This window comes from Caretta caretta, chromosome 11 (genome assembly GCF_965140235.1).
Source record: "Caretta caretta isolate rCarCar2 chromosome 11, rCarCar1.hap1, whole genome shotgun sequence".
NCBI lineage: Eukaryota > Metazoa > Chordata > Testudines > Cheloniidae > Caretta > Caretta caretta.
In genome coordinates this window covers 23,078,467-23,105,841 of record NC_134216.1, presented here as the reverse complement: position 1 = coordinate 23,105,841, position 27,375 = coordinate 23,078,467, and the positions used below count along the sequence as shown (strand labels likewise).

Genomic DNA, 27,375 nt, shown 5'->3' with positions numbered 1-27,375 from the left:
CTCAATATCAACTTTGTCATGTCCCTACCCTTCTCAGGACTCTCAGCACAGAACCTGGCCTGTAGTCTGTGCCTCACCCGGAAAGACTGGGAAACATTTTTCTGAATAAAGTATATATTTTTCTACATATTCATTTACACTAAAAAACTCTTCTCTGCCTTTAATCAACCTAGATACACTATAAGGCACTTTTTCTGGGAAGCATATGTGCTGCACAATATATAAATAGACTAGTGGGACAAATCTTCAGCTGGTGTAAATCAAAATAGCTCAACTCACTTAATGAAGTTAAGTCACATTACACTAGCTGAGGATAAACCCCCTACTGTCTACCACACATAGCTACACAACACACAGGAATGCAAATATGGACTATGCACAGAAGAGGATACTTCAATGCAAAATGAAACATAAAAGCAAGTTACAATATAAACCCTGCTCTTAATTGATTTAATACACAGTAATACACAGTGCTAAATTAGACCGATGCACACCTCTCTGGGATGTTCCAGGACACTTGCTTCATTGCTCCTCTTAGCCTACCAACCATGAACTATGGCATTGTTCTTAAACAATACAATCTACTAGAGAATATCAGATGACTTTGTGCAAGTTATTCATAGCCTTTTAATGTATTAAGAGTGGCCGAGGCATGAGTATTGTATTTGTTTATTTGAGTTGGGAGCCCTGAAGTATGATGAGTCACCTCTGAGCCTGTCTCAGCCTGAGTTACCTCTGAGCCTAAGCCTGCTTAAGCCTGATGAGTCATCCGTGAGCCAGAGAATCTAATGAGTCATCAGAGGCAATTATCGGCAGGTCTTGTGATAAGCCCCACACCATACCACCAGGGTTTGGACAATCCACAGGAGAGGACCAAGGTCTCCTAAGGGAAGCAGTTTCTCCAGTCTGTTCAGTGTCACTACCTGGCTGGGAACATTCCCATTGCCAATAATTTCAACAGACTGCCATTGCTCCTTCTCCAGCCATGCCTACCAGGACCTTCGCCAGACCTGGAAGCTGGTTTTGGCAACCAGGTCCGTGGTGGCCACAGAAGGGGCAGATCTCCTCGCGGAGCCCCTGCTACACAACCCTCAATTTGGTGTGCAGGTGGCAGAGTGTCCCTTAGTGCTCCAGAGGCTGGTCTTGGCAGGAACCACCAGAATCGGAGGTCTCCTGGACTATGACTGGGGGAACTGGGTGGATCCTCTGGCACTTGGCCGGTGCATGGGGCTTTCCACCCTTCATACCTCCCGGCATGTACTGCAGGAGGTGAGGGCAGCCTTACTGCCTGCTGTCGGGCCTTCCTTGAGTGGGTCCTACAGGAGGGTGCTTCCTGCCTGCCCCTCACCCCAGCCCTCTGGACCTTTTCATCAGCCCTGCCACATGACCACTGCCTCTCCCTTTCTGCGCATAACCTGAGAAAGCCACATGACCTGCAGCCAGTTCGTTTCTGAACTGTGCCAAGGACACATCTGTACATGCTCATGCTCCATACTTTTCATTTCCTCACACTTATGTCCCACCCTCACACCAAGGAGCAGGACCTTCTGCCATCTGAGGAGGGTAAGGAATTCCGGTGGGCCAGTGTGTATTCCAGCTTAGTCCCATGGCCATCCAGAGATATCAGTTGGTGGCTCCTTCATGGAGCCATGAGCACGGGCATGTACCTGGTGTGGTTCACCCCCATCCCCCACACCTGCCATTTTTACAGCATGAAGAAGACCCTGGCACACATTTATCTCGAGCGATAGGCCCCACACTATACGAAGCCCCTTTTCTGGCTCCTTCAGAACCTTCTCCTAAGCTTCTGGCTGCATTTTTCCCCACACCTCCTGGTTTATGCACCGTGATCCCACAAAGTCACGAGACCTCCTTGTCAATCTCCTCCTGGCACTGGCCAAATTGGCCATCCATTATTCCAGGAGGAGGATGCTGGACTGGGAGGTTCTCTGTGACTGTGAGGCCTATTTCCGTTCCTCCCTCCAATCACACATCCAGGCAGAGTTCTTCTGGCCTATGTCTCCCTAGAGATATTTGAGGAGCAATGGGTGCTGTCTGGGGTTCTAGGACTGCTCAGTGTCCTCCTCTGGTTCCCTACTTATGCTCCTGTGACCCTCATACTGGTTCCTGCTTTTTTTCATTTGTTGTCCCCCAATCTCATTTGAACTGTAGGCTCAGTGGCTCCTGCACATAGCTGGTGTAGGGGCTTTTAGACACAGGAGGGCTTGCACCCAGCCACTACCAGAACTCAATAGGTGCTCCAGCCATGCCTGTTTACATGCTAGTGAGCACCTATTCCAGTCTGCATCTGCTCCTGTCTCTATATTAGGCAGCTCTGATATGAGGTCTGTGGCAAAATAGGTTATTTCTGATCATTCAAGTGACAAGTTAAACATTTCTCTGCTCTTCAAGGAGCTATGCAATATTAAGTCACTTCCAACGCTGCCTCTCTTAGATTACATGCTCCCTAGAATATTTAAGCTCCATCTCCACCTCATGGTAAATTTATACAGATAGCAAGAAAGAGGATTATTGTCTCTTATTGCATAGAATCTAAAAATTGGCTAGCTGCCTCCCGTATGTATAAAAAATGTATGGTCCCTGTCCTGAAGAACTGCCAATCTAAGTCATAAACCTGCAGGCTATGACCTCTGTGACACTACACACATACTAGAAGTTAAGTATGAATCTGTAAATAAAGTTAAGTTTGCAGGATTGGGGTTTAAGAATAAAAAGGTCAGACAAGGGATAGGCTGATTAAGAGGAATGGGGGCCACAGTGATAAAATCACCTAGTAATTTAAGTTGTTGTTGCATATGTATATCATGAAGACTTCACACGTTTGTAAACATTTTTACGATGTTAACTAAATTAAAGAGATGTTAATGTGTACTGAGTTTTTTGTGAGATGAGGTAAGAGAAGGAGGAGGGAGGGCATAAGAGAAGGAGGAGGGAGGGCATATCCCTTCTTTGGAACAACTTGTGAAGGAAAAGGTCTGCTCATGATTCCTCCCAATTTGCATCAAAATAAAAACATCTACTCCTGTGTCCGCACTGCATTTAACACAGTTTCCTTGTACCAACAGTTTTCTTACAGCTCCTGTTTCTTTTTTTATCAGTAAGTTAAACTTACAATTGATTTATTTAATTTTATTTATTTCATTGCATAATATAAATCAACGGGCTCCTACCTTGGGTTCTAGCCCTCTATGTAATCAGTTAAAAATACAACCACATCAGAAACTTAAAGCAGCTGCTGTTCACTCCAAAACAGAAAAATAACAGACAAGAAATAGAATCCAAATTCAATCAATATCCCCAGCCACATGTAACCCAGGCTGGCTTGATGTGGCACTCTGTCCCCCTCTAGTGGTGGCTAGACCAGCTAGAGATTGTTGAACCTACTACAGCCTTGGCTAAGAGACACATGTCTTTTAGTTCATGCAGTAGAGGCTCATACCTTTAGCTCCAGAAGTCCCAGCTTTGATCCCTGCTGCCAATGCCCCTGTGTGGTTCAGCTTTACACAGAAATCCAAGCCTATAAGAAGTCCCCTTTACCCCCATCAGCCAAGGTAAATGAGATGGTTTTGAAGTGCATCTTTGAGGTCAAGAAACTCAGGGAGTTGGCTCCATAATTGAGGACCCCATATGGAAAGTGTCTCGCTGGCAGCTCCAGTTTGTTTTATACCAAGTGAGATGCTAGCTCAAGCACTTCTGCTGACTACAGTTTTTGCATTATCACACCCAGCAAGGCTCTGAAGTCCACTAGTGGTCTGTGAATCACAATTTGAAAACTACTGCTCTACATGAAATGGAGAGGTACATTTTCTAAGAGGTATGGAGGGTGTTACTTGTGTGACTCTGTTAAAACCAAATTGCCCTGTACTGCCCCATGCATCCCTTTGAAACACCTATCAGGACTGTCTTTCCCCAACAGGATTTTTTCTATGTAAACCACTCACACAGAAATATGTGATTCTCTACCATAATCTGGCACACATTTGTGTGCAAATGTGAGGTGCTGTCTTTCAAAGAAAGGAGAGCCAAGGCTCTGCTTGCACAGCCAACATCAAAATATCTGCCTCACTCATTAAAGAGAAACAGAAAAATGGAGTAAAGTGTCTTAGCCAAGTTTTTAGAAAATGTAGTGGCTGAATACAGAAATACCAGCTCCAAACATGTAAACAAGTCAGATTTGATTATCTCTGAGTGAGTTCATTTGCGATTCATGTCTCTGCTTTGCATAAGTTTGATACATTAAAGAAATGTGCAATGTTTGGGTACATATAAAGACAAATATATATATATATATATATATATATATATATATATATATATATATATATATATATATATATTGATTAATTTTTTTAGCACAACCTTACATTAATTTAGCAGCTTTTGTTCAGAGGGCTCCCAAAGCATTTAAATGACATACCAGTCTGCCCGCAGAAACATATACACACTTTCTACTTCTGCAGTGCCTTTTACCTGCTGATCTCAAAATGCTGTAAAAACAACACTGAATCAAGTCTCACAAGTTCCCTCTGAGGCTGAAAAAATATTAATAATATCCCCACTTCACAGCTGGACAAACTGAAGCAGGGCCAGATCCTAGAGAGTTTCAGTGACTTTTCCAAGGTCACATGCAGGATATCCTCACCCTGTGCTTTAACTAAGACATCATCCTGTATAAGTTATTTACCACTACGAAGTATCCACCCACTTTCACTACATCTGATCAGATGCTCCACAGTCAGTCACTGTTTTAAAATATAAAAATATTGCTGCGTGTATAAACTAGTGATTACTGGTTTATAACAGCAATATTTCCTTCTAAATCAGACATTACCTGATTTAATAATCAGCTTGAAAGAGCAGGGCTGGTAAGAAACTATTTCCTTGGTAAGAATTTTAAAACTTTCTTCAAATATCAGTTGCAAATGACTACTATTTGTTACACCTGTAAAACATTCCCTTTAAAAAAACATCTTTCCCATTCAAAGATCAGTTGCGAGTCTAATCCATGCAAGATTACCCAAAAATATCAAAGAAAGTACAAGATCAGGTGAAATTATTTTATGTCTCTGTAAATTGCTTCACTGGAACAACAATATCATACAAAACCCCGCTCTTGGAAAGCATTCCGCTTTTTAACTGTTAACCTAGCAACAATAAAATCAAACCAGAGAAAGCCCATGTTGATACACATACTGTCCACCAGATGGCAGCAATGTGTTTTATGAATAATGCAGTAACATTGTGTAGTCCACTTCCATTTCACATTTAAACGATGAAACAATAGTTACTTCTTTAGATATGAACAAACCAAAATGAATTCAGCCAAAAAGTAAAGCAAAATAAACAATTTTGCATTCATAAAGTCAGTTATGGCTGACTAGCTGAGATTGCTCTTTCACAGTAGATAGTAAAAATCAATGCTGCTATTGCTTTCCCTACTCTGCGACCATCTATTTGGGCCCGTACGTTCTTCAGTAGTTCTGCTCCACCAAAATTACTTCACATGCACATTAAGCATTAACTGATGTTACATTTTATTTTTGTAACACAGAAAATGCCCGTGGCTCGAAATAAATTTTTTTCTTTCTGATGGACAAATAACATCTGCAGTTATGAAAGCTGCAGTGTAGCTGTTAAAAGCTAAGTGAGTCACATAATTTCTTGAGACGCATGTGTATATATACCCACACCCCTTGCAGATAGAGACATATTAGAAGTTTCATCCCTACCTACGTGGGGTCACTTAAAAGGACTACTTTCAAGCAATTATTTTTATTATTATCATCATTTCAGACGACTGAAATTAAATGTCTATTGTCTGGTTAAAGTTATTTTTTTTAAATCAATCAAATCATTCTTCACAGCAACCTTTGACTAGATTTTCATTTGTGAGAAGCAAGGATTTAATAAATACATAGGGCCAAATTCAGCCCCAGTGTAAGTGCGGGCAACAACATGAGGCTTGATTATCCACTGCCTCTGTACCTCATGTACTCATTTATATCTGTGAGCCAGACAGAGCTATGTTGGGTTACACCAACTGAGGATCTGACTCAAGGAGGGAAGAGGAAAGAGAAAATCTCCTCTCTTGGCACAAGTCTCGGGTTCAAAGCAGCTTTTTAAAAGCCATCTTACCCCCCTTTTAAAAATGTTGTTTTTTTATAAACAAAGAATAGAAGAAAGAGTACCTGGACAAACAAAATGACCAAGTGGTCAAAGGGATACTGCCAACTTGAAATTTAATTCATTTTTTAACATTCTACATGCACTTTCCGCACATGTAAATGATTACCTAAGGGGCAACGCAGAGGAGGATCGTGCCCAGGGAGGCAAATCCCACTCTCATTCACACACTGGCTTCACTGGAGTTCAGATATACGCTCTTACAAATGAGAGCAGAATTCCACTCCTGGTCTTCAGTGGAACTATGGCCATTTAGGCCAGGCTGGTTTTGGCCCCCAGTGTGTAAACATAGGAGATTTCAGTTTCATACTTAAGTTAGCAGCTATGCCCACTGTGACAAGGTGAAACAGCCAGGAAAGAGGTAAAGGCTATTTGCCCATCACAAGGCCCAGCAAGGAATTTAAGGGAAGGAGGCAAGTAACCTTTAACCCTTTCCTGTCAGTATAACCCCGTCACACACCAACAAGATACTCTTCCTCTACAGCCTTATCTATCTCCTTTTAAAGTAGTGCATGGGAACCACAATTCTCAAGAGGTTATTCCAGACACAGTGAAAGCCATCTTCAGTGGACTAGAGAAAAAGGATTGTCCATCCAAGAAACTGTTACTAAAAGTCTACTGCATTTGCACTGGAAACCTTGGGTATATTTTAGAGTGACCAGTTAGAGTGGTTTTGTTCAACAACTTCATAAATGATCTGGATGATGGGATGGATGGCACGCTCAGCAAGTTCACGAATGACACTAAGCTGGGGGAAGAAGTAGATACACTGGAGGGTAGGGATAGAGTCCAGAGTGACCTAGACAAATTGGAGGACTGGGCCAAAAGAAATCTGATGAGGTTCAACAAGGACAAATGCAGAGTCTTGCACTTAGGATGGAAGAATCCCATTGACTGTTACAGGCTGGGGATTAACTGGCTAAGCAGCAGTTCTTCAGAAAAGGACCTGGGGATTACAGTGGACGAGAAGCTGGATATGAGTCAATAGTGTGCCCTTTTTGCCAAGAAGGCTAACGGCATATCGGGCTGCATTAGTAGGAACATTGCCAGCAGATCAAGGGAAGTGATTATTCCCCTCTATTCGGCACTGGTGAGGTCACATCTGGAGTATTGTGTCCAGTTTTGCACCCCCCCCCACTACAGAAAGGATGTAGACAAATTGGAGAGTCCAGCGGAGGGCAACAAAAATTATTAGGGGTCTGGGGCACATGACTTATGAGGAGAGGCTGAGGGAACCGGACTTACTTAGTCTGCAGAAGAGAAGAGTGAGGGAGGATTTGAAAGCAGCCTTCAACTACCTGAAGGGGGTTTCCAAAGAGGATGGAGCTAGACTGTTCTCAGTGGTGGCAGATGACAGAACAAGGAGCAATGGTCTCAAGTTGCAGTGTGGGAGGTCTAGGTTGGATATTAGGGGAAAAAAACTATTTCATTAGGAGGGTGGTGAAGCACTGGAATGGATTACTTAAGGAAGTGGTGGAATCTCCATCCTTAGAGGTTTTTAAGGCCCAGCTTGACAAAGCCCTGGCTGGGATGATTTAGTTGGGGTTGGTCCTTCTTTGAGCAGGGGATTGGACTAGATGACCTCCTGAGGTCTCTTCCAACCATAATCTTCTATGATTCTACGATTACAGGAGATTGCCTACTGGAGGTGGCTGTTAGTGTAGGTTTCATACTATCAATAACTTGGGGGTTTAGATTTTTTTAGCGAAAAGAAAAGCAAGTCACTTCTGGCAGAGAGTTAAAGGCTCTCTACAGTTCCAATGTTGTAGTCATGAAACATGCAGAACTCCCTTGAACCCAATGAAAGTTCTTTATGTTCTGCATGTGACATGGCTACAGAATCAGGCTCCAGGTAGATGCTCAGATACTAAATGTAAAAACTTCAATAGATGGATAAAGGGAAGAAATTCTGCCTAAACTTTTGTAGCAACTGTTTCTTCATTTGCTTACATTGCCAGCTCATGAACAAGTAGATGTTCCTTCAACCTTCTCTTTTAGAAAGGATAAAGAAAAGTTGAAAGAAAAGTTCTATGATTCTATGACTTTGTTTCCCAAACTCTTTATATATATAAAATCCTCAAGTCTTGGCCTCAATCCAGCTTCTTTCTACCAGATCTTCTCTATTTTTTCATATATTGTTTGAAATAACATGATGAATACTGTGCACAGTAAAGGGGCTCTCTCAGTCTCTATAAAGTACCTGTATAATTTCAACTTCTCTTTATTGCTCTTATGTATGCAATTCAAGGCCTTGTTTTCTTTTTCCTGCCATTAAGCAGGGAGCAAAGATGCAGGAATTTTATCCACCAGTACCCCTGTATTCTGATCACTGATTTGTATCACAGAACCACTGAGTGTATATTCCCTTTCCTTTTTTATTTTCTTGCCCCAGTCTTATTACCTTGCATCTCCCAAAATTGAATTTCATCAACCATTTATCAGCCTGTGAGCCTACTCTATCAAAAGCAACCTGAGTTTTATTTAATTTTCTCGTAGTGGTACCCCAGTGGGCAAGGTGGACAATATGAAACCATTTACTGGTCATACATGTCATGTATAATGCATAAACTTCTGGGCAAAATGGTCCCTTTCTGGTAAGCACAACAAACACAGGGCTAAACTGAATCCTCAGCTGCCCAGTGAAACTCACTAACTTCCTAAAACTGTCTGATAATCTGGTAAAATAAGCATTGTTGGGCTGTTTATATTCATGAAATAAAGAGTCAGTGGCGTTTGTGTCACTGTCCTAGGTAAAAACAAAAGGAGTACTTGTGGCACCTTAGAGACTAACGAATTTATCTGAGCATAACCTTTCGTGAGCTACAGCTCACTTCATCGGATGCTGTAGCTCACGAAAGCTTATGCTCAAATAAATTTGTTAGTCTCTAAGGTGCCACAAGTCCTTCTTTTCTTTTTGCAGATACAGACTAACATGGCTGCTACTCTGAAACCTGTCCTAGGCTGGGGGCAGTAATGACCTGTGCTACTTCAGGAGGAGCTCCAGGGAGCTCTGCCACAATCTGGGGGGGAGGTAATGGATGCAGTGGAGCTGGAACAATTTGTATAGTGGGGGTGCTGAGAGCCATTGAACCAAACTGTAAACTCTGTATATGATGGAAACCACTTCAAGCCAGAGGGTGCGGCAGGACCCCTAGTTCCAGCACCTATGAATGGATGGAACAGATTGTGTTGTCCACACACCACTGGCTGAGGCAGAAAGGCAATGAACCTGCCTTCTCACTGTCCACTTCTCTGGTATCCTTTTTCCAGGGGAGAGTAGGCACAACAAATGCCTCACATACACACCCAGCTCCACACGCCACCAGGGCATTATGATGGTTCCTCCACATTACACCCAAAGGCCCCAGTTCAGGAAGTGCTTCTCCTGTCTCTCAGCATGGTCCTCACTCAGACAGGCATTAGCCCTTAGAATGGAATTGACATTTCAACCTTAGAATGTTTGCAGTGTACATTACACACAAACACACACACAGTTACACATTCTGTACAGATGTGTTCAGTTCTCCTAAAACCAGCTATATAATCACAGTTACTAGCTTTCCTGCTTTTCATTGTTAATCAGGGATAAAATATTCTGCATCCATGCACACAGTGAAAACACAGCTCTACCCGGCATTACTTGCATATGCTTCCGTCTGGTTTTGTGTGACACAGTGTTCTACTGTAGCAGTAATTTCTAAAGCAAAAGTTGAGATCTAATGTGTGTCTGAATTTTCTGCTTTTGACGTGTATAGTAATTGCAGGTATCAAAAGAGTGAGGCAGAAAACTGGTAAAAGCATGGGCTTATTTTTAATGCAACTTTATGTAAAAAGATAATAACATAATTAAGAAATGATGAATAAATAATTCTCAATACAGGGTAAATCAAGAGTAACTCCAGTGATGTCAATGGAATTGCACCAGTGTAAAAGTGATAAGAGAGGAGAATCAGAGCCATTAATTCTGATATCAGTAAAAATTTGTACTTATAAAGCACCTGTTATCCAAAGTTCTTACTGTGTTTTACATCCACATCTCTGAAAGATACAGTATTATACTAATTTTAGAAATGGAAAAATAAACCACACAGAGATTAAGCCCCCCACAACAGTGTGTGCACTTCTGCCTTGCACCCGAATTGCACAAGCAAAGTGCTGATGTGTTCATGAAGCAGGAATTTGCACAGGCACATAATTTTCCAGGTTTCCACCCCAGTTTTCACATATCCCATAGATGTTCTGTGTACACTTTTGCATGTACATCTTTAAAAATCCAAGTCCAAGTTACTCACCCAATAGTGATAGGTAGCAAGTAAATGGTAGAATCATAGAATCATAGAATCATAGAATATCAGGGTTGGAAGGGACCCCAGAAGGTCATCTAGTCCAACCCCCTGCTCAAAGCAGGCCCAATTCCCAGTTAAATCATCCCAGCCAGGGCTTTGTCAAGCCTGACCTTAAAAACCTCTAAGGAAGGAGATTCTACCACCTCCCTAGGTAACGCATTCCAGTGTTTCACCACCCTCTTAGTGAAAAAGTTTTTCCTAATGTCCAATCTAAACCTCCCCCACTGCAACTTGAGACCATTACTCCTCGTTCTGTCATCTGCTACAATTGAGAACAGTCTAGAGCCATCCTCTTTGGAACCCCCTTTTAGGTAGTTGAAAGCAGCTATCAAATCCCCCCTCATTCTTCTCTTCTGCAGGCTAAACAATCCCAGCTCCCTCAGCCTCTCCTCATAACTCATGTGTTCCAGTCCCCTAATCATTTTTGTTGCCCTTCGCTGGACTCTCTCCAATTTATCCACATCCTTCTTGAAGTGTGGGGCCCAAAACTGGACACAGTACTCCAGATGAGGCCTCATCAATGTCGAATAGAGGGGAACGATCACGTCCCTCGATCTGCTTGCTATGCCCCTACTTATACATCCCAAAATGCCATTGGCCTTCTTGGCAACAAGGGCACACTGCTGACTCATATCCAGCTTCTCGTCCACTGTCACCCCTAGGTCCTTTTCCGCAGAACTGCTGCCTAGCCATTCGGTCCCTAGTCTGTAGCTGTGCATTGGGTTCTTCCGTCCTAAGTGCAGGACCCTGCACTTATCCTTATTGAACCTCATCAGATTTCTTTTGGCCCAATCCTCCAATTTGTCTAGGTCTTTCTGTATCCTATCCCTCCCCTCCAGCGTATCTACCACTCCTCCCAGTTTAGTATCATCTGCAAATTTGCTGAGAGTGCAATCCACACCATCCTCCAGATCATTTATGAAGATATTGAACAAAACCGGCCCCAGGACTGACCCTTGGGGTACTCCACTTGATACCGGCTGCCAACTAGATATGGAGCCATTGATCACTACCCGTTGAGCCCTACAATCTAGCCAGCTTTCTACCCACCTTGTAGTGCATTCATCCAGCCCATACTTCCTTAACTTGCTGACAGGAAGACTGTGGGAGACTGTGTCAAAAGCTTTGCTAAAGTCAAGAAACAATACATCCACTGCTTTCCCTTCATCCACAGAACCAGTAATCTCATCATAAAAGGCGATTAGATTAGTCAGGCATGACCTTCCCTTGGTGAATCCATGCTGGCTGTTCCTGATCACTTTCCTCTCATGCAAGTGCTTCAGGATTGATTCTTTGAGGACCTGCTCCATGATTTTTCCAGGGACTGAAGTGAGGCTGACTGGCCTGTAGTTCCCAGGATCCTCCTTCTTCCCTTTTTTAAAGATTGGCACTACATTAGCCTTTTTCCAGTCATCCGGGACTTCCCCGGTTCGCCACGAGTTTTCAAAGATAATGGCCAATGGCTCTGCAATCACAGCCGCCAGTTCCTTCAGCACTCTCGGATGCAACTCGTCCGGCCCCATGGACTTGTGCACGTCCAGCTTTTCTAAATAGTCCCTAACCACCTCTATCTCCACAGAGGGCTGGCCATCTCTTCCCCATTTTGTGATGCCCAGCGTAGCAGAACTGGAAATACAATCCAGCAACCCTTTTCTACCACTTCAACACACAAGTAACTCTCACTGACTTCAATGGGAGTTATTTATATCATTCCTGGGTGGGAGGGAATCCTGTCGGCTAGTCCCTGGTTAAGCCTCTTTCTTTTGATCCAATTTCCTATTACTTTCTAGATAATAATTGCAGGTTATTAAACTAATGACACTGTCATAACGTTATATATGTAGTCAATTATTTAAAGATATGAAATTGGATTTGGATAAATTCAGATCTTTGGCTTGTCAGTTAAACCCACAAAAAATAAATGTAACTTTCACCCATGGATAAATTAACATAAAGGTATCTAAAACAGGGCCAGATCCATCCACTATTTATAAAACATAAGACCAGCAAAAGTTAGTACACTGACTGTATGTGTCACAGACAAAAGCTTTCTGTGGCTCTAAAGCTAATGCAAAAGACAGAGCTTTCTTGGGGGCCCATCAGAGACTGTGGAACAAACTCCAAAAGGAACTAAGGATCATCACAAACCTCACCATCTACTTTTCCAAGTGCAATCTTTGACCTGCCTTCTCTAAAACACACACAGAGCAGTGCATACATTTAACACACACAAAATCAAGCCCCCAAACTCTACCAAAACAAAATGTTATACCATGCACACAATTCTCGCCCCGGAGAAAGGATGAGGGAGAGAAAACAAACCACATGTGACAGATGTCAGTCATGTCACTTAATGCACTACTGGAAGACACTCAGATACTATGGTGATGAGGGCTATTTAAGAACCTGTACTATACAAAAGAGAACAGAAAATTTATGGGTCAGATTCTGATCTTGGTGTAAATCTGTAGTAACTCCACTGAAGATAATGAAGTTGCTCTGGATTTACACCAGTGTAACTGAGATCAGAATCAGGCACGTTATATGATTACTAGCTGTAGGATAATCTCTTTTATATTAGGTGTAGGTCCAACTATACTTTCAACCAAAATACAGAACTTTCTAGTATTTTTCACTACATTTCTTGCCTTGTTTTCTAGGCTTTTACATGTTAGAATTTTATGAATATGAGTAAACTGACAGAGCTGCAGCCTTTTGAAATTAAAGTCAATATCACATTAAGGCTGTGGCAAAACCCTGAGTATCAGTCTCTGTAATTTATATAACAAAACCTTTATAAACAAATGAACTTGGAAAATGAACAGAAACACCAATGAAATAAAATAATGACTGTGTTTGTTAAATGAATGAAGCTATTAGGGGAATGAAGCTGCTTACTAATTCATGCATATGCTGCATAACGACTTTTTTAACACTGACTTTTTTTTTTAAGTCAGCCAAAAAGAAATCCCCCTACAATTCATTATTCCATTGCTGCAGGATTTTGTATTAATGAAACCTTAGCATTGTGGAACCACAGGTATATTAAGGTCAAATGAACACTGCAACTTCCTCCCAAGCATCTTGTCATAATTTTAAACTCACGAAGGGCGGTTCGGTTTACACGTGAGGAGGAAGAGAGTGAGCGATGCAGAAGAAATGGATAAACCCTATTCTGAAAAGTTCTCCACAAGCACACAACATTGAGCATCAAGAACATTTTTCAACTAATCTAGTTACTAATGCCTCAGTTTCCATATTAGTGCAGGCTAAAAAGCATTCCATCATGTTGTTATTTTCTTCAGCTATAGCTCACATCAAGATGCACCTATCCAATGCAAAATTTAACTACGTAAAGGAGAGAAAGGAGAATGACGGGATGACAGAGGCACTCTTTGTGTTCCAGTTGCTGATTGACAATACTGCCATCCCTTAACATGGTTTTATTTAGTTATTACAACCATCTCTCTGTAAATGACACTTAGGATTATTTAAGATTATGTTGTAATCCTTTTAATCCTCGGTGCTTTAAATTTCAGGCTAAACACCAAAGAGCAAACTAGCACTTAGCAGAAATGTTTAAAGCATGTGATTTGAACATAAATCTTCTTTTATTCACCACATCTCTGATGAAGACCTAGAGCATCACATCAGTTAGCCACAGAGAACAATACAGTATCTCACTGCAAATTGCTCTGTTTGCTCAGATTTTGTTGAAACTGCTTCAAAGTAGTTCTGTTTACTGATGCTATATCATCAACAAAATAAACAAAGGCAAGTCATGCTGCAGGACACTGCTATGCACTACTTGATGAAACGGAAGTGTTCAAAATGCACAGAAATAAGCTATTGTGCACACATTTTAAATTAATTAGGCCTCGTTCTGATCAGATTTACCTTAGTTTAGAAAAGGAATAACTCCATTAAAAACAGTGAAGTTAAACATGTGCAAGATCAGAATCCAATCCCAAAACCTTCCTGCCTGAACTTCATTTGCTGTAGGTTTATATATTTTTCCACCCAGATAATATGGAAATTTTTCCATCCATATTAATTAATTATGTATAGTCCATCTCTTTGTTGGCATGCGTTTACTAAGACATGTACATGTCTTAGTTAGAACTCAAATTCCACATTTCCTGTAACTTTGGGTGTTGGATTTTCTTTAACACAAAATCTCAATAGTCATTTTCTATTTGTAAACTATAATTCTTGGTCTCAGATAGAGTATCCAGGGCAAATCAAACTCAGAATTCTGTAGCCAGTTCTGATGCAACTCATCGACAGAAACTAACATTGCTCTGTTTTAGTCAAGAATGAACGCTTTATTATTGGCACCTTAGAGACGAACAAATTTATTAGAGCATAAGCTTTCGTGAGCTACAGCTCACTTCATTGGATGCATACAGTGGAAAATATAGTGGGGAGATTTTATATACACAGAGAACATGAAACAATGGGTGTTACCATACAGACTGTAACAAGAGTGACCAGGAAAGGTGAGCTATTACCAGCAGGAGAGCGGGGGTGGCGGGGAGAACCTTTTGTAGTGATAATCAAGGTGGGCCATTTCCAGCACTTTACAAGAACAGTAGGAGGGGAAATAAACAAGGGGAAATAGTTTTACTTTGTGTAATGACACATCCACTCCCAGTCTTTATTCAAACCTAAATTAATTGTATCCAGTTTGCAAATTAATTCCAATTCAGCAGTCTCTCTTTGGAGTTTGTTTCTGAAGTTTTTTTGTTGAAGAATTGCCACTTTTAGGTCTGTAATCGAGTGACCAAAGAGATTGAAGTGTTCTCCGACTGGTTTTTGAATGTTATAATTCTTGACGTCTGATTTGTGTCCATTTATTCTTTTACGTAGAGACTGTCCAGTTTGGCCAATGTACATGGCAGAGGGGCATTGCTGGCACATGATGGCATATATCACATTGGTAGATGCGCAGGTGAACGAGCCTCTGATAGTGTGGCTGATGTGATTAGGCCCTATGATGGTCTCCCCTGAATAGATATGTGGACACAGTTGGCAACGGGCTTTGTTGCAAGGATAGGTTCCTGGGTTAGTGTTTTTGTTGTGTGGTGTGTGGCTACTGGAGAGTATTTCTTTCAGGTTGGGGGGCTGACTGTAAGCAAGTACTGGCCTATCTCCCAAGATCTGTGAGAGTGATGGGTCTTCCTTCAGGATAGGTTGTAGATCCTTGATGATGCGCTGGAGAGGTTTTAGATGGGGGCTGAAGGTGATGGCTAGTGACGTTCTGTTATTTTCTTTGTTGGGCCTGTCCTGTAGTAGGTGACTTCTGGGTACTCTTCTGGCTCTGTCAATCTGTTTCTTCACTTCAGCAGGTGGGTATTGTAGTTCTAAGAATGCTTGATAGAGATCTTGTAGGTGTTTGTCTCTGTCTGAGGAGTTAGAGCAAATGCGGTTGTTTTGTAGAGCTTGGCTGTAGACAATGGATCGTGTGGTGTGGTCTGGATGAAAGTTGGAGGCATGTAGGCATGAACCAGTCGGAGAACACTTCAATCTCTTTGGTCACTCGATTACAGACCTAAAAGTGGCAATTCTTCAACAAAAAAACTTCAAAAACAAACTCCAAAGAGAGACTGCTGAATTGGAATTAATTTGCAAACTGGATACAATTAATTTAGGCTTGAATAAAGACTGGGAGTGGATGTGTCATTACACAAAGTAAAACTATTTCCCCTTGTTTATTTCCCCTCCCACTGTTCTTGTAAAGTGCTGGAAATGGCCCACCTTGATTATCACTACAAAAGGTTCTCCCCGCCACCCCCGCTCTCCTGCTGGTAATAGCTCACCTTTGTCACTCTTGTTACAGTCTGTATGGTAACACCCATTGTTTCATGTTCTCTGTGTATATAAAATCTCCCCACTATATTTTCCACTGTATGCATTCGATGAAGTGAGCTGTAGCTCACGAAAGCTTATGCTCTAATAAATTTGTTTGTCTCCCAGGTGCCACAAGTCCTCCTTTTCTTTTTATGGATAGAGACTAACACGGCTGCTGCTCTGAAACCTGCTTTATTATTCAGTTTGTAATGAAATGAAAACCCACTGATCATGCTTTGTTGCCATGCTTTTGGACATATAATCATATTTATTCTGATAATTTCAGAGTTAGGCCAGCTAATGTAGCTAATCAAATAGCAGTGCAAGTCATCTAGATTTAGTTTTCCAGCAAAGCCTTTCAGATTCTTTCCAATCCAAAAGAATAATGAATAGGTAGATATTCAAAGGATGACTATATATTTTAAATAAATAAAACATCAAGAGTGTTTCCGGCACATTCAACATCCAAGTATAAGCCACTTTCCTCGGTTTCAAATCTCTGCCTGGACTCTCGTTTTACTCCCCTTTCTACTGTTTCCATTCATCTAGCACCAATCCTTTCAGTCCTTTCCCAAAATGTCACCACTTTTGGTACCAAATAACTCTTGCCATCTGGCACAGACTTCTAGTATATCTCCATGATCCATCTAAACGATGCTCCACCCTTTTAGGTTTATATTTCTGATTTCTCTCACACTCAGTTATTGGTCTTATGAACAAATGATTTCATGGTTTCAGAAGAGAACTGAGCCTGATTCTTCTCTATACTCATACTCAAAGAGTTCAGTGATCTCCATTAGCTCTGCTAATGTGTAAGGGTTTGCAGAATTTGGCTAAAGTTATATTTTATTACTTTTAGGGAGACAAAACTGAAGAATGAGAGCAATTGGTTGTTCACTCTACCAATATGCTCTATGGATTACCCAAGAATTGTCAAACCTCATATTTTATAAATCACTGTCAGATTTTAAGAGGATAGTTGCAAAAGCACCCAAGTGAGTTAGGTGCACACGTCCTATTGACTTTCAGTGGTCTTAAATCCTGTAGGTGCTTTCAAAAATATTCCCTTTACATCTTTAGATAGAATGGATCCAAATTATCTGTTGTACCCACAGTTGGTAGGTAAGGGATGAGCCCTTTCAGGAAGACAGTTATAGTCCCTGATTCTTTGTCTCACCCCAGTCACAGCTGCAAGTAAAAGCTGCCTGGTGACTACTCTAACACTTTCAAACTGGCAACAGTCCCTAAGGGAATTTGAACCAGCTGAAGATACCCAGAGCTCAGCACATGCCAGCTATGTCATATCCCCATTCGATATTCTGTCACACTAGTTGCTGTAGGATAGATGTCATGGAGCCTACTATGCCAGCTCTAAAAAAGGGCCTCACCTACAGGGCAGGGCTAGAAGCAGAATGGCCCATTCCTTGAAATCATTCTAATCCAGTAGAGATCATTGAGGCTCACCTATGGAGCAGACCTGTGGAAGCATCACTGCTTCACTGTTGTAAAGACCTAAATTACTATATAGCCCAGTCTTCAAAGGTCTTGGCACAGCATATTAAGCAGTGTTTACTCTTACTTCTCTCCAACACGTAATCCACACCTACTCCTACCTTGGAAGCAATTCAATAACTTCTAGTGATGCCACGTGCAACCTGGTTAATTGACATGCACATTTTTTACTCCACCTGGCAGGAGTTATATGTCCTGAAGATGCATCCTCCCCTCCTCTTGTGTCCTAGATGCAGTGGGGCACAAGTCTAGCACATACAGCACTTCATGGATGACATGAGGAGCAGGACAGAGATCGAGGGGAGATGACTGAAGGGACAATGAACCTCTAACTAAGAGAACTAGGAAGGGTGAATAAGTTTGGTGACAGTAAGACCTAAATCTTTACCCAAAGTTCACACATTATTTTGAGGTTTGAAATAATTTTGTTACATTTCCCTTCTTCTACTAATCTTTGCTCACATCTCTGCTTGTTCTTCCCCCACTCCAGAAGCATAAATGGGAAAACATTGCAAAAAAGACATGAGTCCCTTTTGTGTGTAGACAAGATCTAAGTTTCAGATAGTGACCAATTCGGTGAAATAAAATACTGTTAAGCACAATTTTATACCCTCTTACCACCTAAATATATAGTCATCTCTTTTGTAAGGCTACTGTTAACTGACTCCCATATTTACCAAACTCACACTTTGCCTTACTGTAAAACCAGGGTATGAACTAGAGGTACACTAGTTGCCTTACTAAAATAAATCAATTTAATATATAAATAACAGCTGAAGAAAGGAAAGTTCTCATTGTTAGATCCTCGCTACTGAAGCCCTATATAAAATTCCAAATCCTCGGATAGAAAAAATTATAGCTCTTGATTCAACTCCCATGACATCAACAAAAGCCTTTCCATTGATTTCAATCGGTATGTTGGACTGGGTCCCTATAGTGGAAGTGTTGTAACAACCTTTTTTTAGCATCCAGATCCTGGAATGTCAACCCTAGAATAATGCCTTTCTCATCCTTGAAAGGCATTTATCTTGCCATTCAATGAAATGGCATTTGGATGAAAAAAAAATTAAGCAACATTGTTTTCCATACAATAAAATGATCAGCACATGAGAAATATATAAACTTCTGAATTGGCTCTGATGGATGCCAGGTTCTTCTCCTTCCAGCCCTCTCCACTCAGGAATGAACCTGGGTCATCACAGCCGTGAGCAGCAATAAAAATAAACAGAGTAACCACACTCAGTTGGATCAGAGCTTAAATAAGCAATTTGAGAAAGTTCTGTTTATGGAAGTTCTTTAGGTCAAGGATTCCAGGCTTAAACCCAAAGCAATTACCTGCTAAGTTTTAAAAACAAATTGAATGTGGAACATTAATCAATAAATCAACAGGTTCTCAAGTGTTTTTAGTAGATTCAATCATCAGAACTCGTTAGCCTAGAAAAAAATAGTAAACTGAGGCTGGATAAAATGTTACGCTTTTAAATTTGTTTAAGAAACAAGTGCTGTATTAGATCAATCTGTAGTTACTAAAATATCTAATCACAGAAATAAAACCTAGTTCTTTACCTTAAAGACTTTGTACCCAAAGGGAGAATGAAATGAACAAATTCCCTCTTACCTGAAAGACATTCTTTCTACTAGATTTCTCTGTAGTCCATTCAATTTGAGCGCCACACAAATCCACCCATTCTGGTTTATATCCTGCTTTCTGCAAATAAAAATTAAATACAAAATATAAATTGAATGTACAGATATGGGGACAGTTGCCAGATAAAAAGAGAGTGGATCAAGTTCAACTGGCAGAGAATTCGAGAATTGTTGCTAGCACCACTCTGAAGGGCCTATTAATCCTCCCTTTAATACAATATATATCCCTTTTTCAGGGTTCTCAGTGGGAATTACATGTGTGTGTATGTGTGTGTGTGTTATTTTAAAAAATCATTGGGCTATTTCCTAATTAAAGCAAAAGAAAAAAAAATGACTGGATATTTCCTATTTTTTGTAATGCTTACTTTGCACCACTGAACCTGAAAAATGCGTGTGCAGAATAGATTAGTTCTCACTGATACAGCTGGAAAGAACTGAGACTGTAGAAGAATGTGTACTTCAGCTCCACAGTAGGCCATCTTTTTATCTGAGCAAGTTACCACGGTCTCAATCCCATGAGATGCCCACATCTGTGAGTTCCACAAAAGTCAACAGGTTTGAGATGCACTAAGTATCTCTCAGGAGCTACTCAACACCTTACAGGCCATCACACATCCCAGACAATAATACTTAAAAAAAAAAAATTAGTTCCATAAAGTTCCTTCTGCGTTTGGTGAGGGCAATAGCTGACTGATGTTAATAGTCACCTTGACTCATCTTTTTTGTCCCTCATTTTTACTACTACTAGTACAACTACTTATATAAGGTTTGTCATCAGTAGATCTCAAAGCACTTTACAAAGGAGGACAGTATCATTTTGCCCTTTCAGATGGGGAAACTGAGGCACGAGGGGGGCCAAGACAAATAGGAATACAACTTAGGTCTCCTGAGTCCCAGTTCAGTGCTCTATCCACTAGGCCATATTGCTACTTTAAACAATTCTAACATTAAGAGTGACATCGGTTGTAAAGAAAACTAAATGGCAGCAGGCACCATGGCGATTCCAGCACAATCACACTTTTCAGCTTCCTAAAAATGCTCACTAAATTTCTCTGACATTGTTATTAATGGCTAAAAAACATGTATTTCCAGAGTTGTTTGAATTGGGTAAAAGAAAGGATCAATCTGTGTTGAGAGAAGCACAGTAAAAAATCATGGTAAAAAGCTTTGCAGTCAGGGAACCTGGCATTTTTCAGGACTGGAGTTATAATTATACTCATAATTTGCCAAACCACAACACTTCCGTGTCTCAGGCAATAACAGGCCCTATAATTGGTCTTTGTTCCTTGTTTCCAAAAGGGAAATAAAAGATATGTTATTCAAAAGAGAAGGAGCTAAAGCTAAAGCACTAGGCTGGAAGAAATAGGTACATTCTGTGGGGTATTGAGGACTGTCATTTAAAAGTGAGGAAGGGAGGGTTCCTGGTTCTGCTTGCAGACTCAGGGGCTCTGCAGGAAGTTGTGCAGTGCACTCAGAATTACTCTGCAAAAGCCAGCATAAAAGCAATGTGGGTTGAGTTGTGCCTGTCTGCCATAAGGTGTAGCCTGTTTTCTCTTTCTCTGTTTTTGGGTTATTGTGTGTTAAAAACATAAATACTCATACTGGAAAGTTACAGTGTAACACTGCTTTGTTTTTAGAATCCAGAATTTTATCTAATTTCTCAGTGTGTATGCTATGAAGTTAACAGGTTCCATATCTAACTCTGCCACAGACTTCCTGTTTAGCCTTTGACAAGCAGCTTAACCTCCTTAAACCTCAATTTCTCCATCTGCAAAATGGTAATATTGATACTTAATTTCACAAGGATGTTGTGAAGCTTAATTAATTTTTTTAAGCATTTTGAGATCTTCAGATCGAAGATTTTGAGGGGCAAATTATTATTACAAGCCAAATATTTTAATAGAAATGTCCAAGTTACAAAATTCTGTACTGTACAACTTTTAGAAATATATATGTACACACCATATTCATGGGACAGATCAATCACTCCAACTGTAAAATCGATAGCAGGGGCTCAGAGACAGGAATATCTATGAAGCACCTGTCAAGGATTCCATCCAAAATGCTCTGTCAACCTCTATCAAGGTTTGCACTCCCACAGAATAGACATTTGCAGTTCCCTGGGGAACTGGTGCAGATTTTGTCAGACAAATTTGTTTGCTCCCTCTCTTTGGATAAAATCACAAAGTTATTGGCTGTGCCTGCAAATACTTACATATCTAGGGTGAAGGAAAAGACTACCCACTCAACCAAAATTTGGAAGGTGTAAACACCAGTGAATGAAAGAAAATCTTGGAAAAATATAAGAAAAAAAGGAAGAAAGTAAAATTTTGGATGAGATCAGGATAAAGCTCCTTGACAGTGAGATCACAGAATCATAGATATGTAGGGCTGGAAGGGACCTAAAAAGGTCATCAAGTGCACTCCCCTGCACTGAGGTTGAACCATGTAAATGTAGATCATCCAACCTGTTCTTAAAATCCTCCAAAGATAGGGTTTCCACAACCTCCCTTGCAAGCCTATTCCAAAGCTTAACTATCCTGATAGTTAGAAAGTTTTTCCTAATATCTGACATAACACTTCCTTGCTGCAGAATAAGCACATTACTTCTTATCCTACTCCAGGGGACATGGAGAACAACTGATCGCTATCCTTGTATATACTGTAATATACTTGAAGACTATTATTAGGTTCCCCCTCAGTCTTCTTTTCTCAAGACTAAATGTGCCCAGTTTTTTTAACCTTTTCCTGATAGGTCAAGTTTCCTAAACCTTTTCTCACTTTTGTTGCTCTCCGCTGGACTCTCTCCAATTTGGCCACATCTTTCCTAAGTATGGGACCCAGAATTGGACACAGTGCTCCCTCAGTTTCCCCATCCCATCAGTTTCCCCATCCCTCAGTTTTCCCATCCCACAGTGCCTCAGTTTCCCCATCTGTAAAATGGAGACAATGATACTGACCTCCTCTGAAAAGTGCTTTGAGATGTCTGGATGAAATTCACTATATTAGAGCTAGGTATCATTATTACCAAAATGGATCTCCAGAAGAAACATGTGGCCCCTATTTAAGTCTACAGGAAGTCCATGAACATGTCTGAAAGTAGAATATGGCCTTGTGTTGTCCTACGTGCTGTATGATTCACAGTCTGCTTCATAAGCATGTAGCCATAACTAACACATCCTGTAATTGAGTGAGTTAAAGCTACCATGAGAGACCTAATAATTAATTACCTTGCTTTGTGCTTTTCAGTCAGACCATTTATGTTATATCAATGTTGTTGGTGGGGGTTATACTGTAAATTGATATAAGTGTCTGTTACAATGAAATCTTCCTCTGCATGAATATGGATTTAGGAGGCATTTACAAGGCAGTTTGCACATGTGTTAAATATCCTCTATTCAATAAACTCTTCAGAAAAACACTGCACTCATCCTTCTCTCGGTCAAAATTACAAATCTTTGAAAACAGAATTTTACGTAGGGAATTCTTGACAGCCTGATACAAGCAGAAGCTAGGAATGGAGCTATGATCCTTTTTGATCATGTTATCAATTTAAAATACAAAAAAAATAGGAGTTCAACAGGTTTTGTGACTTCTATAAAGTGGAATGAAATACAGATTTTTGACTAGGAATGATCAAGTCAGGAGCAAAAAATACAAATTCATTAAACCATTGCATTTCCTTTGTATTTTTATTAATATTTTAACAGTTTTTTAACAACCATCTCTCAATCTCTCCTTTTATGCTTTACACTATCATTTTTTCTAATTAATACTAATGATGAGGCCATACGTCAGTGCTAACTTGAAAAGAACAATGGGCCCGATCCTTCTGTCATTAAAGTCAACAACAATTTTATTACTATCTTATCTGGGATCAGGCCCTATATCTGCAATAGGGATACAAAAGCAAGGAATAACACAGTAAACTGTGTGGCTAAAGGTAAAATCAATTCTGTGTATTAGATTATTATTAAAAACTATGGTAAATATATATTTAAATTGCCAATAAACATTACTTCTTCAGCATTAAGAGAGGGATTATGTGTATGTGATTTCATTTCCCCCCTCATGTTGCCTGAGTGACATTACAGTGAAGTATTGTTCTTTTTATCATGATTCATCGTTATTTTAAATTTTCACTTTATATACAGTACTTAAGAATTAATGAATTAATAACCTTATAATCCAAAGCAGTATTTATCTTTTTGTTAAATCACATCATTTTCCTGTTATAAATAAAATTGCTATGTTATTAAATTCAGACTACAATGAATGAACATTGACTTTATTGCATTATTTAATTAATGGTTGAGTTCCCCCTTTGCCGAAATAAACAATATTTGAAAAAAAATCAGTAAACAAATGATTCTTAATGAAGTTTATTATATTATTCCTTTTCAGCTGTCAAAATTATAGCAGGATGAATGGGTTTAAAAAACCAAACATTGCATTAGATGCATCAGATAGAATCAGCTTGCCTGGATTTAGCTACTTTGAGCAGGAACTTCTCTGATGTGTTAGGTTTGGGTTTGACATGTTGGATTATGACATAATTGGCAGTGATAGTCATCTACTGTTTCCCCATGTAAAATATTTGACAGTACAGCAAAAAAAAAAAAAAAAAAAAGCAAGTTCAAATCTGCAGTCCAAATTTTTGATGTATTTCTGAACTTTCAGACTAATAGCCCAAAAGCCAAAGTCTAGCTCATTTTTGTTTTGTCCCCAAAATACACAAACATACAGCAACATTAATTCATGCCTGTAATTTTGTTCCAGGTAAATACTGCTGCCATAGCCCCACCACCTAAAAGATCATTTCTGGGAGAGGAAGACTAATCTGAGTGAGGGGATGTGTATGGGGCTATGGTAAGATCAGAGGGAACACATGCTGAAATGGGTCATGACATGAGATGTGACAAAATGAGGAAGGCCAGCAAAGAGAAAAGAGAGGATTGGGCCAGGACCTGGAAAGTTACCGCAAATGGTTTCTCAGTTTGGTCATGTGCACATAATGGTTGTTCTGCTAAATTTGACCTTTTATAAAAAAAATGTAAGACAAAGATACAAGGATGTGAATATTATTTCACTGACACTGAGCACTGCTGAAGAAGTGCATTTTCAGGGCAGGCTGTTGGCTTGGAATGAACTGCTGTTTCATAAGATGTAAATACTTATTTCATATTTAAATAGAGTTAGATTTAGATTTGGACCATATCCTCATTCTCTGGTAAGGTCCATTTGCACCACTCATTAAACAGCCCTAAAGGAGCTGATGAAAATTCTTCCAGTGTGGGGGAATCTTGGACTAACATAAAAATATGTTGCTTTTACTCAAGCCTCTAAGTCTCCTGTCATACAGGAAGGCAAGAAGCCTGCAGAGGGCCTGGAGGAGATGTGACGGGGGTTGGAGAAAGTGGGGCTGGGGTTGGAGTATATATAATACACTCTAACAAACCTCAGGTGGTGGAATGGTCCTCACTCCTAGTGCAAGTTAGAGTAGCCCTGGGGGGGTTCTACATTTTGCTAGGGCTGGCTCAACACCATGGCTGGCCTCACATCCTGGAAGATGAAAAGGGAGCAAACAGCCACTTTTCCTTCCCCTGCCTAAGATGTGCCATGTGTGAGTTCAGTGCAGCTCATGACCTTCATGGAATCCACATCTAAAAGGTGATCTTTTCTGGTCTAGTTTTAAATATCTGGCAAACCCAAAGATGAATTTTCTCTCAACTTTGGAATTTCAGGCCTGACCCTGTACCAAATTGATTTAATGGAATTTTAAGTAGAGGGGGTGCAAGATTAAGTATTTGGAACCTGAATCTACAAGGTGTGGAGTCCTTCCTGCAAGCAGCTAAGCATCCTCAATACCCTTGTAGGGTAAGCCCTTACCCATGTGGGGGAGGGAGCTGTGCCAACTGATAGAGTAGGATTCAGCCAAAGATCACGTATAGATCCTCTGAGAGGCTATAGCTTGACTTCGGAGTTGTTCTGCTATGGCAACAAACAGACTAGATGACTTTCTGATCAGTTTTATTCGCTGCAGGTAAAATGCCAATGCTCATCTTACATCAAGGAAATGGAGTCTTCTCTCTTCACCAGAACATGGGCTTTGGAAAAAAACAAAGGTAAGTGAATTGACTAGTTTATGTGATATTTTAAAATTATCATAGGAGTGAATTTCGAGTGTTCTCATAGCCAGACTTTGTCCTTATGGAATATTGTGTATGGCAGATCAGCAATTAGTGCCCCGAGTTCACCTACCCTTCTGGGTGAGGTGATGGCAACCCAGAAGGTAACCTTTATTGATGGCTGAGATGTCAAACATGTAGTTAACAGTTTAACGGATGACTGAGTGAGTGCCAAAAGTACTAAGTTAAGGTTCCAGGAGGAGTAGGTTTCTTTACTGGTGGAAATGTTCTGATCAGACCTTTCAAGAATTTTCAAACATATGGTGGTTACTGAGTGAATAAAGATTGAGTAACTGTCCGATGGTGACTTACATGCATTGATTGCCACCAGACGAATCTGTAGCGAGCTAAGGGAAAAAGCTGTTGTCTTGAGAGTAAGAAACATCCGCTGCCTCTGGAAATATATGGTTTTGCTGCACCCAGATAGAGAAATGTTTCAACTGGGCTAGGTAACATTTTCTGGTGGAATCCTTTCTGCTATTATTAAGAATGGTTTGCAGAGCTTTAAATCAGGAACATTCAAAGCTGGATGCTCACCCAAATACCAAGCCACAAGATGAAGTGCTTCATGGCTAGGGTTCTTGACTCTACCATACCGCTGAATCAAGAGATTCAGAAAGGAAAAGATGTTAATTGGCAGATGGGATGCCATTCATTGGAGGTTTGGAAACCAGATTTACCTGGCCCATTTAAGGATGATGAGGATAACTCATGCCCAGGCCTGTCAAATCTTCCATAGACCTCAAGGCATACCTTGAATGAGATGGGAGAGAAAGCATACCTCAAGTGATCTGACCAAGGCATTAGGAAAGCATCACCTCTGGAGAGCTTTCCTTGAGCTCCCCTGGAGGAGTATATGTTGTATTTCCTGTTTGCCAGAGTGGTTCCCCACTGAGTGAAAATGCTGTTCAGTACTGTCTTGTGTATCTCTGACTTGTGATCACTGGTGAAATGCCTGCTCAAGCTGTCTGCCAGTGATTTCTGGGTTCTAGGAAAGTACACTGCCGATATGGCGATATGGTTCTTGATGCCTCAGTTCCACAAGGTGACTGCTTCTATACACAGGGATCTTGCTCATCCCTGCTTGTTAATGTAGAAGATGGTTCTCATGTTGTCAAACAGTATGAGTACACAGTGAAACTGTATGAATGGCAGGAAAAATTTACAAGTCTCTCAGACAGCCCAGAGTTCCAGAAGATTGATGTGCATTCTGGTCTCTTGGCATTCTGGTCTCTTGGGCATCCAAGTGCCCTAGACCATATCAGTGTAGGATCCCAAGCCTATTATAGAGGCATCCATATTTAACATCTTGTCAGGTGTGGGGGATGGGAAAGGAATACATACATACACACTTGCTTGGGATTTTTCCACCAGTTATTGAGGTCCCCATCCTGGCAGGGATTGTCACTGTGATGTTCATGATGTGTTTGCTTGGTATATATACTGTTCAGAGCCAAGCCTGAAGGCAATGGAGGTGGAGGCTGAGGAATGGAATGAGGTAAGTTCATGACACGATGTGCCCCAAGAGAGAAAGGCAAGACTGGAAAGATGTTTGAGGGTTGTACATAACTTGGTCTATCAAGTTGCTCATGGTATGAAATCTGGCCATGAGGAGATAAGCCCTCAAC

The 27,375-nt window shown here is 40.6% G+C and overlaps 1 protein-coding gene across 4 annotated transcripts in view; it reads right to left on the bottom strand.

Annotated features, from left to right (window-relative positions):
- ARHGAP15 (Rho GTPase activating protein 15) overlaps positions 1-27,375 on the bottom strand; it is a 458,500-nt gene that overhangs the window by 345,880 nt on the left and 85,245 nt on the right. For all 4 annotated transcript variants that reach the window (XM_048868642.2, XM_075117817.1, XM_075117819.1 and 1 more), the window contains one exon: positions 19,531-19,620. In XM_048868642.2, the coding sequence (XP_048724599.1) occupies positions 19,531-19,620 (90 nt within the window). The remainder of the gene's footprint in view (positions 1-19,530; positions 19,621-27,375) is intronic.